Source organism: Nicotiana tabacum, chromosome 22, assembly GCF_000715075.1.
Source record: "Nicotiana tabacum cultivar K326 chromosome 22, ASM71507v2, whole genome shotgun sequence".
Taxonomy (NCBI): Eukaryota; Viridiplantae; Streptophyta; class Magnoliopsida; order Solanales; family Solanaceae; genus Nicotiana; species Nicotiana tabacum.
In genome coordinates this window covers 56,985,360-57,001,966 of record NC_134101.1, presented here as the reverse complement: position 1 = coordinate 57,001,966, position 16,607 = coordinate 56,985,360, and the positions used below count along the sequence as shown (strand labels likewise).

The 16,607-nt window shown below is 36.7% G+C and overlaps 1 protein-coding gene across 2 annotated transcripts; it reads left to right on the top strand.

The window, feature by feature from the left end:
- Positions 1 to 743: 743 nt before the first annotated feature.
- On the top strand, positions 744 to 4,830 carry LOC107828538 (BEL1-like homeodomain protein 1). 2 transcript variants are annotated; one of them, XM_075244925.1, is made up of 5 exons: positions 744 to 882; positions 1,337 to 2,303; positions 3,026 to 3,402; positions 3,774 to 3,834; positions 3,923 to 4,830. In XM_075244925.1, exons 2-5 carry the CDS (start codon positions 1,485 to 1,487, stop codon positions 4,598 to 4,600), a joined length of 1,935 nt encoding a protein of 644 aa, XP_075101026.1. In that variant the 5' UTR covers positions 744 to 882; positions 1,337 to 1,484; the 3' UTR covers positions 4,601 to 4,830. The 2 variants fall into 2 exon arrangements, with proteins under 2 accessions (XP_075101026.1, XP_016511352.2); XM_016655866.2 differs by lacking the exon at positions 744 to 882 and having other exon boundaries at positions 1,031 to 2,303.
- The last annotated feature ends 11,777 nt before the right edge of the window (positions 4,831 to 16,607 follow it).

Sequence of the window (16,607 nt, the reverse complement as noted above, 5' to 3'; positions counted from 1 at the left end):
ATCATAAATAACATTAAAATATGTTCACAACAACCATATAACATCATTGTCACCCGAAGAAGAAGAAGGAGGAGGAGGAGGAGGAGGAGGAGAAGAAGAAGAAAACGCAGGAGGAAAAGGAGGAGGAGAAAGAAGCGTGGAGTTGTTTAAAAAGTGGGTACAAGTTAAAACGTTTTTAAAAAATAGGTATAGATTAAATGGGGACGACCAAATAAGACACCCCTTGCAATTTTTACGCTTTTTAAGGTTAATAAGTCCAATTCTGAAGCCTCGATTCTTAGCTTATATCTATCACATTTATCCAACACCCAATGAAAATAGTGAAGAAGAGAATAGAACACAAAAATAAATGTCCTTCCTAACACTACAGGAAGAAAGAAAGAAAGTAAAGAATAGAAAACAAAATGCTCCTCTCAAGTCTTAACTATTATTACTCCTTTGTCAATCCGTTATATCCTCTTACACCGTGATAAAAAAAAAAAGAGTTAACCTAAATAAATATTTATCCAATCTCTTAAACTAAAAGTAGTCTGAATTTACGTACATATACAAATACATATACATATATATATATATATATATTGACTAAAAAAATTAAACAATAAATTTCGACAAGCTATTTGTATAAATATCTAAAAATATCTCATTCTAGTATCATTTTTTTTGGGTGCTCTCTTACCCTCATCTTTTCTAATTTGTCCTGTTGTGGGTGGCTAGGATAGGAGCAGTTGGTATAGAGGGTAGGGTGGGGTAACCCCACATCTTTTTATTCATATTTCCCTTTTCTGTTGAAGAATTTGCAGAGAAAACTGATCAGTCTGACAAGAAGGCAACTTCTCAAGCTTAGAGCTACCCAAGATAGACAATTAGTTAGACACACATGTGAGTCTGTGTATTTTATCCATTTTCTGATAGTACAATCAAAGCTGTCTCAGTTAATATCTTTCTCTTTCTCTGCCTTCCCTTTCTTCTTGTTTTCCTTTTTCTTTTGTGTTTATTTTATATTTGAAGATCTCTGATTATACCCTTTACTTTTTGTCAGCTGTAAGCAGAATTTTGATATCCCATTTATCTACTTAAACAAATCCCCCATCTTTCTATGCTTCTAATATTTATTTTATATATCAAAATCAAAAGCCATCATCAATCAAGAATCATCCCATGTTTTGGGAGTTTTCATATATATATATATATATATATATATATATATATATATATATATATGTTTTTTTTTTTTTGAATTAATATTTAACTCTATGCTGTGTCAGAAATGTTCGCCATCTTTAGGATTCTTTGCGGATTTATTATAAGCTTCTTCTCTCTTACTTTCTTTCAGGTACCTTCCATCAGTACAAGTTAGCGCAGGTATTTGAAGTGACTTCCATCGGTAGATAAAAGTAGAAACCCGTCAAGAAAAACAAAAAAGAACTTTAATTTCTTGATTGATTGTGAAGTTAGAATTATTCTTTCTGCAATCTGCTGCTATGTACTATCAAGGAACCTCAGATAATATTCATCAAGCTGCTGATGGTAATATTCAGACACTTTATCTGATGAACCCTAACTATATTCATCAAGGGTACACTGACACACAACAACAACATCAACACCAGCAACAAATTATGTCCCACGCGCCACTGCAGCAGGCGCAGCAGCACTTCGTCGGCGTCCCTCTTCCGGCGGTTAGTTTGCACGATCAGAATCATGCCCAGCTTATCCACCGTCTGTGGAACCAAAGTGGTGGTGGTGGTGGTAGTGGAAATGGAAGTCATCATCAATCCCAGATTATACCGTCATCCACGGTGGTTTCCGCCACCTCCTGTGGCGGCACCACCACGGACTTGGCCTCTCAGTTGGGGTTCCAGAGGTCAATAACCATGTCGCCGACACAACAACAACAACAGCAGCAGCAACAACAACGAGGTGGTCTATCACTAAGCCTTTCTCCTCAACAACAACAAATTCGTTTCAATAACATTTCAGCTCAGAATCAAGTTGGATCAAATATTAATAGAGGATTAGATGGAATTTCCAGCATGGTTTTAGGCTCTAAGTACCTGAAAGCTGCACAAGAGCTTCTGGATGAAGTTGTTAATGTTGGAAAATGTATCAAAGGAAGTGAATTAGATAAGGAGGAATTCATAAATAAAGAATCAATATTGCCTTTGGCTAGTGATGTGAACACTACTAATAGTGGAGGTGAAAGTAGCAGCAAGAAGAAAAATGGAGTTGCTGAACTTACAACTGCCCAAAGACAAGAATTTCAAATGAAGAAAGCCAAGCTTGTTACCATGCTTGAAGAGGTACATACTTCAATTCATATATTTACAGTTTTATCTTCAACTTCTATCTTTTCTTATTTTTCATTTTCCAGGTTAATTCTAATTTCATAAACATGTCAAACTTTAGCTTCCTTGATGGAGTTTTGTCTAGATGAATCAATCAAATGATCCATAACTGTAAAAACAATTTAATTATATCTACTCTATTATTTACTTTTTTCTCATAGTTTTGTGGAGGAGATGAAAACGTACTATGGCTATAAAATTAATTAAGACCCCAATCACGTTTTTCTCTGTTGATATCAAAGCTGATAATGTGTGGCTCTAAATTTTATTCTGCGGGTCCAACTAAAGCTAAAGTTAATAGTACACTATAGGAACCTAAAAACTGTCTTTCCCTAGGCGAAAATTCAAAGCATTAACTCATTCTCCATTCACTAATTATTTCTTACTTGGAATCTTCCAACCGAGAGCTTTTCAATTTTTTTTTTTTTTACGGAACGACAAAGGCTGAATTTCAGTAGATCTTGGTAGCAAAACTGCTCTATCACTAACAATACCCCGAAAGCTCTTCAATTTCTTATTAAAGTAGTAGTAATTAGAATTATGTGCTCAAATTTTTTCCGTTGTCTTAAAAGGTCTTCTCCGCAGGTCTTCTCCGACTTTACTACTAACAAACATCAAATAATTCCGTGTTTTAATATTGGTAAGAGAGGTAATGACTTTTTTTTTGGTTGGTTTAGGTGGAGCAAAGATACAGACAGTACCATCACCAAATGCAAATAATTGTATCATCATTCGAGCAAGTAGCAGGAATTGGATCTGCAAAATCATACACACAACTGGCTTTGCATGCAATTTCGAAGCAATTCCGATGCTTAAAAGATGCTATTGTTGGACAAATAAAGGCCACAAGCAAGAGTTTAGGTGAAGAAGATCAAAGCTTAGGAGGGAAAATTGAAGGGTCAAGATTAAAATTTGTAGACCATCATCTTAGGCAACAACGTGCACTTCAACAGCTTGGAATGATGCAACCAAATGCTTGGAGACCCCAAAGAGGTTTACCTGAAAGAGCTGTCTCTGTCCTCCGTGCTTGGCTTTTCGAGCATTTTCTTCATCCGTAAGTACTTGTATAGTTATATTTATGCACTAACGATGTGAAAAATATCTACTCTAAAAATAAAAAATTGCCTCTTACCAGGTTTTTACTAATGCTTCTAAAGGCAATGGCAGATTAATTAGGATGTCCGATGTATTCTTCAGTCTAATTGAATATACTACTTTAGGTCGAACTATGTAAACATATACAAAATAAATTAAAATGTCTACGTACTATAAAATCATACTCATTCTAAAGCGTATCGATCAGGTTCCGTCTTTGACTAGTTGTAAACATAAATCTTCTCAAAAATAAATTATCCTTCTCTAATATCAAGAGTTGTTTTTAAATTACCAGGTTACGGATTTTTTTTCCCGGTTTTTGTATTGCAGTTATCCCAAGGATTCAGACAAAATCATGCTTGCGAAGCAAACCGGGCTAACAAGGAGCCAGGTTCTTGGACACACATTATTCTACTTTATTAATTCTTGAATTAGTTCTTTTTCTTTCTTTATAAAAATTCCTGAAAAATGAAATGCAGGTTTCAAACTGGTTCATAAATGCTCGAGTTCGACTATGGAAGCCAATGGTGGAAGAAATGTACTTGGAAGAAGTGAAGAATAATCAAGAACAAAATACCTCATCAGAAGAAAACAAAAACAAAAATGAACTCAACAAAGAGAAAGTGGTCTCAAAATCAAGTGCTCCACAAGAAAATGGTACTCCAACAGAAATTTCAACCTCAACTATTTCAACTTCTCCTACTGCAGGTGGCTCATTTCAAGCAGTACAAGCTCACAACTTCTCCTTCATTGGTTCATTAAACATGGAAAATAATACCACAGCTAAAAAGCCAAGAAATCATGACATGTATAATAGTTCTCCAAGTAGTATTCTTTCATCAGTAGACATGGCCGAAACCAAAGCTAGAAATCATCAATCAAACAAAAGGTTCAATCCTTTAATGGATGCAACAGCAGCGTATACGATGGGAGAATTTGGAAGGTTCAATCCTCATGAACAAATGGCAGCAACAAATTTTCATGGAAATAATGGTGTCTCTCTTACTTTAGGGCTTCCTCCTAATTCTGAAAACCTGAGCCAACAGAGTTACCAAAATACTATTAATAGAATGAGCTATGAGAACATTGATTTTCAGAATAAGAGGTTCCCTTCTCAACTATTACCAGATTTTGTTGCAGGTAATCTTGGAACATGAAAAGCACACAGTTTCTAGTATATAGGAAATATTTTTTTTTTTTATATAGAAAAAAAGAGATTTGTGCTTTAGTGTATAGATAGACTCTACTTAGTATAGGTCATACTTCCAGTTGTCAGAGAAGATATATACAATACAACTAGTATCTTTTTTGTTTTTTGGGGGTTGAAATAGCTTGGTTGGAGTATTATTTAAGGTTAATATGGAAAATAGTATATAGTTTGTTGCAAGTACCAGTCTCTAAACTCTGTTTTTATTATTTGTTTTTGGAGTTTTATTTTATTTTTTACTTTAAGTTTGGTGCAAGTTTATAGTGTCACTGCTTTCACTATTAGCTTAGCAAATGTACACCTTATTTGTGTTTTTTCATTAGATTGCATGCCGTAATACAATAAGTCAATTGATGTAAATTAAGAGTCCAACAAACTACATAGAGATCAGTTCCCACAGAATACACACAACGATAAGTAAATAATACAACAATATTTTACGTGAAAAACTTCCAGCTCACGGGATTAAAAACCACAACCTACACTTATAGGATTTCAACTTCACTAACCGAGCAACTTTAGATTACAACCTATTGTAACCTAGGAATTAAACTCTTAATCCCTCACCTACTTGCAATAACTATATTGCAAGCCTCTTTGTAATAACTCTATTACAAAGCAACAAATCTTGACTAATTTTAGTCAAGAAACTAAACTAAACATTGGTTTAAATCTGTCCTACAAAGACACTTCTTGAAAGCAGTATAGGATTACAAATGAAGAGTAAATAACAAAGACTCAACAAACCTAAGGACTTAAGATATCTTCAATCTTTGGATCTGGTCCTTGAGGTTGCAGTTGCTTTGTGCTTGAGAGAGATGGTGGCTAGCACTTGAGAGATAAAATCAATTTTAGGTTTTTGCAAGTGTTAGACAATGAAATCTCCTACCTCATGTTGATAATATATGTGTGTGAGGTCATTGGGATGATGTAAGTAAATATCAGGTACAAGGCATGCTCCATAAAGTGACTGTTGTACTGTTGCGTGTGCAGTACAACAGTGCAGCGACTTTAACAGCTGTAAGGAGTTGACCTGTACTGTGACCGGAGGAACTGATCTCTATTTGTTCCCTCTATTGTTCTCTCTATTGTTCCCTTAACTAATTTCATTGAGAGTTGAACCAGACATCTGACTAGTTACTCTGAACGCAAAGGAACTAATTGTTTCAGGTTTCTTATCTGGTTCTCTCATGAAGTATGTCAAATCATTAAAACAAACTACACATATCTTATCAATTTTTCTCTTTTTGATGATAACAAACTTAGAGTTGATATTCCCCCTGAGAACCAGATCTTCGATATTGTTCCCCCAGCAAAATAGCCATATTCCCCTTGAGAACCTTTCCCTATCTGGTTCTCATATGAAGTTTGTTAAATCATCAAAATACAAATGCGCATAACTTATCAATTTCCCCCTTTATGATGATGACAAACTTAGAATTGAAGTTTCCCCTGAGAACCAGATCTCCATATTGTTCCCCATGCAGAATAGTCATATTCCCCTTGAGAACATATTTCTCCCCCATTTTGGCATCATAAAAAAGAATTAGCCAAGTAAATGCAAAAAGAATTCCAGCAAAGTTAACTCATGCCACTTGTGTGCACACAACATAGCTAAAAACAGAACGCAAGAGTATAACTTGAATTGATAGACGACGATGCTCATTAAGTTAGGGAAAAAATATTGTAGCAGTACCATAATTACAAACATACAGAAGTCAAACAAAACTAGAGTACCACAGTCGAAAGGGAAGGACAATAAAAAAACACAATAAGATTAAACAGGAGTTAGCAAAGGGGTAAGATATGGGACACTAGATGGAGAATGAATGGAACTAGGAAGCAAGGGCTTTGAGGATGCTGTCCATGCAAGCATTAACACCCATTTGATCATTGATCAACTGCTCTTTTAGGTTTTCACTTAGTTCCTCAACTTCATATTTTCAACTTTTTGGCGGGCAATATCTTCTCCCTCAGCATTGCTGGAACCAGGTTCCTTGCTGGCCTGATTGAGCTTAGACTCAAGAATAACATTCTGCGCCTCCAACCGCCTAATCTCCTCATTTGCAATATTTTGGGCATTAATAAGCCGAGAGATTATGGAACTGCTGCCTATTCCCCTTTTTTTTTGTCAACATACCCATATTCCTCCAAGGTGTTCATTGAGAACATTTATTTATGAGTTCCCACAACTGCTCTCTCCAAGGGGACTTCAAATCGTTCAAAGACTTTAGCGAGCAGGAACTTATATGGTAGCCCATGATTTTCATCCTTGAAGTTTGCCACTTTCTTCATGTGTTCAATTAAAATCCCAGGCAGATTAATGGGAGTGTAGCCGTCCATTGCCTCCAAAAGAACCAGATCCGCTATAGAGGCAATTGATTGCCTTTCAGCTCTTGGTAGCAAGACCTTATTCGCCAACTCGAACAAGAGTTGGTATTTTGGAAGCAGTGCCTTCTTATACACTCGTTCCCCTTGTTGAACAGCTTGAGGCTTGAGAATAAGCTTCCTAAAACCTGGGAAACATGTTCTTCCACAGTTGAGAGCCCTTCAGCAAGCACCCCAATAATATCCTCGAGCACAGCCTCATCAATCACAAATTCTACCCCAATGATCTTCAAATAGCTGGTGTCACCTTCCACTATGAACAAATCAATATATAAATTGTGAATTTCCTCCTCATAGACCTTTGGACTCTGAAGAGTAAAGGGATGAGTCCACTTTTGGAAGTCACAGATTTCAACCAACTGCCTTATTCCAGACTTATCAAGAATGTCAATATCAAAAACTTTGCCCCACATAACTTTTTGCTTTTTCAATTTTTCTTTCCTTTCAAGCTATGACACATCAACTCTGGCCCTCTATGTGGAACCAGGTTCCTCACAGCTACTTAGCCTCTTTCTGAGTGGCCTTTTCTTCTTAACAGTCTTCTTCTTTTCAACAGACTTTTCATGTTCAACTCCTTCGTCACCACCAACCCCAACAACTTTTGCAGATAGGTCATCCTCACTATCATCAAATTCTCCCACAAACACCAACTTCATCTCAGAGTATACAACCTCCAAAGGGACTGTATCAAGGTGAGGAGAAGATAGAGGGTCAGTACTGCCCAGGGAATATCTAGTAGAGCTTGGAGTTTCATCCCAGGTAGGAACTGAGAACTCCTCTTGGGCAGAGGGACCAGGTCCCTCTGTAGGCTCCCATGTAGTATTGACCGGTGCTTGGTTACTTTGAGACACCTGGTCCCTATTTTCTCGTTCTTCCCCCTGAGTCCCAGTACCCACATCACCAGACAAAGAATCTCCAACTAGACGTTCCATAGCAATAACATTCAAAAGAAAATCACCTATCTTACCCACAATAGTTCCCAATAATGCAGTATCAGTAAAAAAAGATGGAACATTACTTGATGTTGAAGAAATATTCAGATCAAAAATCTGAGCACATTGAGTTTCAGAAACACCAGACACAACACACCATCCAGCATATCATGAACCGATACTCCTATCTAGATGGTTGTGCTTCGAGATACGGAGACACAACAAGGATGTCTTTAGTAGCTTTGGAAGACTCAGATTGTGGTGAAAACATGATTGATTCTAAGAGAGGGAAGACACAAAAAGAGGGTTTGGGGTATTTAGAGGGAAAAGAGGGACCGGTTACAATAAGGTGTGAGAAAAAGGGATGGGTAGTCGGGTCGGTTTAAGAGGTATGAGAAGAAACTGAGGCAATTAATGATGTGGCACACTAGTAGTTCAAAATGCATATGAGTATAAGAGGAACTACTAACCTGAGTCATGGGAACCAGGTTCCTTGAAAAATTTTGTAAACACGAGCATCATCCTTTCAAAAAATTGCAAGGTCATTAGCCACTTGTTTGTCCTACAGTTGCCATGCGTGTTTACCTGTAACAGTATAGAATTGAGTTAGAAATTGTCAGAAAATACCTTTTAGCAATTTACCTTACTATCTTTTCATAGCCAATCATCGAGGGACCAGGTTCTCTGCTATATTAAGGGCACTTGTATTATCATATAGCAGTTGCACACAATCAGAGAATACACCAAAGTCTTCCAATCGTTGCTTGATCCACAACAGTTGGGCACAACAGGAGTCAGCTATCACATATTCAGCTTTTGTAGTAGAGAGGGCCACCGAATTTTGTTTCTTTGTACCCCATGAAATCAAGCAAGATCCCAAAAAGTATGCCATGCCAGATGTGCTCTTTATATCCACCAGATAACTAGCATAATCAACATCAGCATATCCAACACTAAACACAATGTCAGGTCTGGCTGTTAGGTACACGAGAGATCCAATGATACCCCGATACATAGTTTTATTTACAGGGGAACCAGGTTCGTCCATATCTAAGCAAGTGGAAGTAGCAATGAGCGTATCAATGGTCTTTGTGCTTTCTGTCTCAAACCTTTTTAGAGGCTCCTTAATGTATTTCTCATCACTTATCATCGTTCTCTTAGAGGTTTTTTCACTTATAGCCCTAGGAAGAAGTTCAGTTCCCCCATTATACTCATCTCAAACTCGCTTCCCATAAGCTTTGCAAATACCTCACATAGAGAATCATCTGTCATACCAAAAATGATGTCATCAATATAGATATGCACAATCATCAGGTTCCTCCCTCTTTTCTTCAGAAAGAGAGTGTTGTCAATTTTCCCTTTAGTGAAATCATTCTCCAGAATGAACCTGGATTATCTTTCATACCATGCATGAGGGGCCTGCTTCAATCCGTATAGAGCATTGTCAAGATTGAAGACTTGTTCAGGATGTTCATGGCATTCAAGACCAGGTGGTTGTTTGACAAAAACTTCCTCCTTCAAATATCCATTCAGAAATGCACTCTTAACATCCATTTGGAACAATTTAAATTCCATATGTGATGCAAAAGCAATGAGAATTCTAATGGCTTCCATTCTTGCAATTGGAGCAAAAGTTTTATCATAATCAACTCCTTCTTCTTGATTAATGCCTTGGGCCATCAGCCTGGCTTTATTTCTTGTTGTGTTGCCAAATTCATCAAGCTTGTTTCTGAATGCCTACTTAGTTCCAATAACAGTTCTATCTGAGAGTCGAAGAACCAGGTGCCACATGTTGTTCCTCTCAAATTGATAGAGTTCCTCTTGCATGACAACAATCCAGTCAGCAGCTTTTAATGCTTTCTTAATATTTTTCGGCTCAATTTGAGACAAGGAAGCTGAGAAAGCAAACATGTTTCTTGTCTTTGATCTAATCTGAATTCCTGAATCCAGAGGAGTGATGACATTTAGGAGAGGATGGGAGCTTTTGTGCTTCCAATTAGACACCTGAGTATTAGGGTGAGAAGGACCAGGTTCCGCCGTGTGAGACCCATCATTGGCATCCATGGAAGTGTGAGTACCATTTCTCTGCTCAGCATCAGGTGTGCATTGCACAACATCCGCAACTCTATTTTCTACTTCAGTTGTTGTGATGGAAGGACCAGGTTCCTCCGAATCAGTTGGAGGTTCTAATGTATTTTCTTCACTACACTCCTTGACCTGACTCATCAAATCTGCCTTCCCGTTTTCCATGTCAATGACTTCTTCAGGAACCTTTGAATACTCTCCATCTTGATCATTCTTATCATGTGAATCTTTGAATAGTCATTAACAATAACAAAGATGTACTTCTTTCCTCCTCTGTTGGGCATCCTCATTGGTCCACACAGATCCATATGAAGAAGATCCAGTGGCCTTGGGGTGCTCACTTCCTTCTTTGGGTTGAATGAGGACCTGACTTGCTTCCCTTTCACACATGCATCACACACCTTGTGATCTTTGAACTTTGACTTCAGCAACCCACGAACCAAGTTCTTCTTGATCAGCTTGTTCAACAGAGTGAAGCTTGCATGTCCCAATCTTCTGTGCCATAGTTCAACATCATCATCAACGACACTCAAACATGTAAGATCACCACTATCAGAGATTTAAAGTCTGCAACATAAATGTTTTTTGAACCTTTTGCAATCAGAACCACTTTACCAGTTATAAGATTGGTGACAGTGCAAGACTTTGACAAGAACTCTACTTTGTTTACTTTGTCACGGATTTGAGAGACACTCAGCAGGCTACACTTCAAGCCATTCACATAATACACATTCTCAATTGAGTGAGAGTATGTTTTCCAATATTTCCAATTCCTAGAATGTATCCTTTTTTTCATTTCCAAAGGATGCACTCCCACCTTGCAGGGCCTTGAGTGAAAGGAAATCATCCATTCTTCCAGTCATGTATTCAGACACTATCCATGTACCATTTTTTACTGCTTCCTTTCACTGCTGCCTGTACAAGGGAATCAGAGATTAGTCTTAGAAACCCAAACAAGTTTGGGCCCCTTGTAATGAGGGAAGGGGCGAATCAAATTTCTTTTTGTCCATGCAGGCATCACATATTTCTTTTCCAGAGAATCAGGTTCCTTAGCAGTAGAAACTTTTTCGACAAAAACTTTTTTTTCTATTAGGACTGAAACTTTGCTTTACATGAATCTTTGTAATGACCAGTCTTACCACAGTGAGTACAAAACCAGTTATCAGGCACAGTAACATACTTGCTATGTGGATTATAGGGGGCTTTTTCCTTGTGGAACCCGATTCCTTGCTTGTTCCCTCAATTACTTTTATACATGAAAGTGATTGTATCAGAGGACCAGGTCTACTTCAGAGATTTATCTAGATCATTTTTAACCCTGTTTAAATCTTTCTGAAGTTGTCTATTCTTTTCAAGTTCAGCAACAAGACTCAACTTTATATTTTTGAGTTCATTTTCAAGCTTAAGGTGTGCCTCACTTGCCACTTCCTTTCCTTTAGAGGAGTTCATGCATTTTTCCATTGAATTTTTTAAGAGGATATTTTCTTTCTTTGTTTCCTCCATTGTTTCTTTCAAATCTACAACTACAACCACCAGGTCATCTCTCTCTTGTTCTAACTCTCTGATTTCCTCGATTAAAATATTTTTATCACTAATGAGGTTATTGTAAGCATTAATTAAAACATTAGCCAAAGATACCAGCTTCTTTGTAGAATAAGACTTCAAATTTCTTTAAACGTCTAGAAAGCTTACCTCATCATCATCATCTTCTTTATCCTCATCAGATTTTGCCATCAATGAAAATATGGAATCATATTTTGCAGCTTTGCTTTCAATGGCCATCATGGAGGTTTCTGCCTGTTCATCATCATCTTCAGATTCACTAGAGGAATCTCCCCAGGCAGCTAGAGCTTGCTTTACAATATTATCAGCGACATCTCTTTTCTTGAACTTTCTGTCAGGGACCGGGTTCCTCTTAACCATCTTGTCAGCATTGTGTTTGTAATGGTCCTGCTTATGGAGAGGACAATCTTTGATGAAATGTCCTAGCTTTCCGCACTTGTGATAGCAATCATATCCTTTAGTGTTTCTGCTAGAGCTTCCCTTCTTGGGAATGCCTCCATTTCTACGAAACATTTTTTGAAACCTTGGTGGTCTGTAGGTTGATTGACCTTCTTCAAAATTTGGCGGAGCAGCCTTATAGATCCTTTATAGGTGTTAGCCTTATAGAAAGAACCCGCTCTGATACTCTGATACCAATTGATATAAACTAAGAGTCCACTAAACTATATAGAGATCATGGTTCTCTATCAGTTCTCACAGAGCACACACACAGCGGTAAGTAAATAACACAATAATATTTTACTTGAAAAACTCCCACCTTACGGGATTAAAAACTACGACCTACACTCGTAAGATTTCAAATTCACTAACCGAGCAACTTTATATTACAACCTATTATAACCTAGGAATTAAACTATTAATCCCTCGCCTACTTGCAATAACTATATTTCAATCCTCTTTGTAATAACTCTATTACAAAGCAACAAATCGTGACTAACTCTAGTCAAGCAAATAAACCAAACAGTGGTTTAAATCTGTCCTACAAAGACACTTCTTGAAAGTAGTGTAGGATTACAAATGAAGAGCAAATAACAAAGACTCAACAAACCTAAGGACTTAAGATATCTTCAATCTTTGGATTTGGTCCTTGAGGTTACAGTTGCTTTGTGCTTGAGAGAGATGGTGGCTAGCACTTGAGAGATAAAATCAATTTTAGGTTTTGCAAGTGTTAGACAATGAAATCCCTTGCCTCATGTTGATAATATATGTGTGTGAGGTCATTGAGATGATGTAAGCAAATATTTGGAACAAGGCATGCTCCATAAAGTGACGGCTGCACTGTTGCGTGTGCAGTCCATCAGTGCAGCGACTTTAACAGCTGTAAAGAGTTGACCTATACTTTGACCGGAGGAACTGATCTCTATCTGTTCCCTCTATTGTTCCCTCTGTTGTTCCCTTAACTGCTTTCATTGAGAGTTAAATCAGACATCTGACTAGTTACTCTAAACGCAAAGGAACTAATTGTTCCAGGTTCCTTATCTGGTTCTCTCGTGAAGTATGTCAAATCATTAAAATAAAGGACATATATCTTATCGATTTTTCCCTTTTTGATGATGACAAACTTTGAGTTGATATTCCCCCTGAGAACTAGATCTTCCACATCGTTCCTCCAGCAGAATAGCCATATTCCCCTTGAGAACCTTTCCCTATCTGGTTCTCATATGAAGTTTGTTAAATCATCAAAACACAAAGGCACATAATTTATCACCAATTAATAATGCTAGATAGAACCTTATACAGTTTAATAATAGATCTGTGATATATAGTAACAACATTTCCTTTTGATTTCTTGGTCTAGGAGAGATAAGTGGAGAGAATTGTTTGTTTTCACTTTTCTGCCTAAAGAGAAGTTTCTCTTAATCTATATAGATGAAATAACATTCCACTATATAATATATTTGTAGGCATATAAAATTTATTGGATTTAAATTCAATAAAATAATTTGGACTATATATTAAATATGTTAGTCCAACTAAGTATTATGGACTAATATAATTAGATTAATTATATAAGCCCAAATATATATGGATTAAATAAATAAGTCTTAATCAATTGGGTTAACCTATTTAGTTGGGATACAGATGATGAGCACACTTTGTTAAGTCCAAGATGATATCTTCCTAGAGGCCTAGTTTGGTGCCACGTGTCAAATGGCGTGGCACGCCAAGTCAAGCAGAAGAGCCAATAATATCGTGCCACGTGTCAAAATGACAAAGCACGCCAAGTCACATTAAAAGACTAATAAAATCACGCCACGTGTGTAAGTGACATGTTCTGGTCAATCAAATGCGGCCATGTCACACTTTGATTTGATTGGTCAGAAAGAGTTTGTTCTTACCATAACTCTTCCCTTCCACAACTATAAATAGAGGTCTTCATAACCCAGAAAAGACATCAGAAGTTATAACAAGAAGTAAGAAAGAGCTCGTGGATCAAACGCTGCAAATCCTCCACAAGTTTCAAACTTCAAGCAATCAAGTTCAAGTTTAACAATCAAGTTCAAGCTCAAGAATGAAGAACAAATCAAGTTCAAGCTCAAGATCAAAATATAAATCAAGTTCAAGCTCAAGAACGAAGAACAAATCAAGATTCAAGAAGTATGAGTTCAAATCAAAGTTCGTGCTAGTTGAATCCAAGATTATCGTCCGTGACAACAAATATAGATTCAAGATCAAGCTCGAAGGCCCTTGAATTTATATTGGAAAAGTAGAATCATAGGAACCATAGAGATTGTAATACTCAAATATTTGAAATAAAATACTACGATTGTTGCAATATTTTTCGCTCTTGATTTTATTTTTTCGACGCAAATTTATTGTCTACAATATTGAATGGAGAAGTTTGCTAAGACAATGACTCCTCGATTTGTTCTCAACTAATTCATGAAAAGATTCGAGTTTTCTTGCATTTGAACCATAAAGCTTTGATTTCATTTACTCTCGATTTCATTTTTCCTTCCACAAAATTGTACACTATTTATTTATGATTAGAAAAAAATTAAATATTTTAGTATTTAAAAATAATTTAACTATAAATTTGGATCCATTTATCATAAATGGCATGCTTAATTTTATAACCATAGAAATGTTGCAACAGTTTTAAATTCACAAGTTCTAAGCGTATTTTAATTTAGGGATAAAAGTCAAATTTATTCCTCTACGTTAGTAAATTGTCCACGTTTATGACCAGTAAAGAGGAGCGAGAGATGGGAGAAAAGAGATAATTTTCTGATGAGTGACTGAAAATATTTATAGAGATGGTTTCTAGTGAAGCTTTTTGGTGGGTATTCCCGTTGAGTAATTGCTGATGATTTCTGAGGTAGAGAGAAGGTGGGGTATTTTCTTGGTGGAATACCTGGAGTGGTGGTTCGAACAGTGACGGCTAATGATGAAAATTTATGAAATAATTTTGTGGAGTTGGACAAGAACCTTGAATTTGCAGCAATGGTGGTATGTTAGCCGAGAAGGAGGAGACTAATTTTTGTGGGTTTAGTTATTTATTTTTACAGATGGAAAATAAATAGTGACATGGAGTCCACCGTATCATTTTAGTTGCTGGGTCATGGACATCCGTTAGAATTAAGGATGATTTTGTCTACTTTCTTAACGGTAGGGATATATTTGGACGGATAGTAGAACTAGGGATAAACGTGGATAATTTTCCAAAGTAGAGGGATAAATATGACATTTTTTCCTTTAATTTAACATGTGCAGAAGTCTTTTTGATTCTTTAATTGTGCCTAATCAAACATAATATTATCCTATAAAATAAAAGTTTGCTCCTCACTAGCAACCTTTTCCATGGTAATTATGAATCTATGGTGATGGTGAATACTGTATTCTTGTGTCTTAGAGACTGGTATTTCTAGAAATATATATCAAGTGACATTAGAAACTTTTTATTTGAGTCTACATATATACTTCTTCTTACTTTCATTAGATTATGCGTTCCCAATAAAAATATTGTATATGCATATTGAAAAATAACTTTTGATCGACCTTCTGTTAACGATATCCCGATGATGACATAAGGCAGCTAGAAGAACTAACAGAAAAGGTAAGAGTATCAAACCTTCCGAGTTCTACCTTGCTAAGCTATCACAATTCACAAATATCACAACCCATACATTGCTCGAGGGTATAAACGTCAACTCCTCAATTGAGCAAAATGGAGCGATTGAGTCCCGGAAGATGAGGGAAAGAAAATGTTGGATATTGATTTTGAGTTACGCGTTATCCATGTGGACTGACCCATCCCACTTAGAAAAGATAAGGCTGATTAAAGTTAATTATTAGGGAAGTTTATTAGCTTCCAAAAGAATAGGAGAAGTGTCGCACGTTAAAAGAATAGTAGGAGCATGAAAACAGTTGAAGCAATCGGTAGTTGTCCCCATCTCCTCTTCCTTATATAGTTCTTTTCAGTGGAGATTAAAAAGATATACAATTATTTACCCTCAAAATCGGATAACAATTAAATTTGTAAGTGGTTTTAAGGATACGCGTATTAATTTGATACAAAGCGATAAATTAAGTTACTATTGAACAAACAAAGATAAAATAAATTCAAGCCACACGAGTAGGATAGTTCCAGCCTTAGTGAAATAGTCACCCTCGAGCCAGGCTCAACCACGGCTGGCACCAATGAAAAAGAGAAAGAGCTAGTGACAGAGAAAATAATGATATATTGCTTTGGTATGCGTGTTACAATGTGCTTTATGAATTTTCAGACCCCCTTTATATAGTAGGGAGTCCTACTTTAGGTACAACTCTATAAAAGGTAAAAATATTTCTGATTAACTGATTGCCGGTTCATTATCGATATGTGCCGAGATCCCCGTCGTGATATCCGGCCGGTCATGGAAGTTTTGGTCTTCTGTTAGCTATGCTTGATTGTCCGACAATATTCTTCGAAGTCGTTCGAGGCTAGGACCGATTCTGGAACCATGACCTCGACATTCTCGAGGGCAGGCGTAATGCCCCCGGATTCAG

Excerpts from the sequence above, each read along its gene's own strand:
- LOC107828538 (XM_075244925.1), top strand. The coding sequence starts at position 1,485 with ATGTACTATCAAGGAACCTCAGATAATATTCATCAAGCTGCTGATGGT. Across the intron at positions 2,304-3,025 it reads TTGTTACCATGCTTGAAGAG|GTGGAGCAAAGATACAGACA; the intron begins GTACATACTTCA and ends TGGTTGGTTTAG. Across the intron at positions 3,403-3,773 it reads TTCGAGCATTTTCTTCATCC|TTATCCCAAGGATTCAGACA; the intron begins GTAAGTACTTGT and ends TTTGTATTGCAG.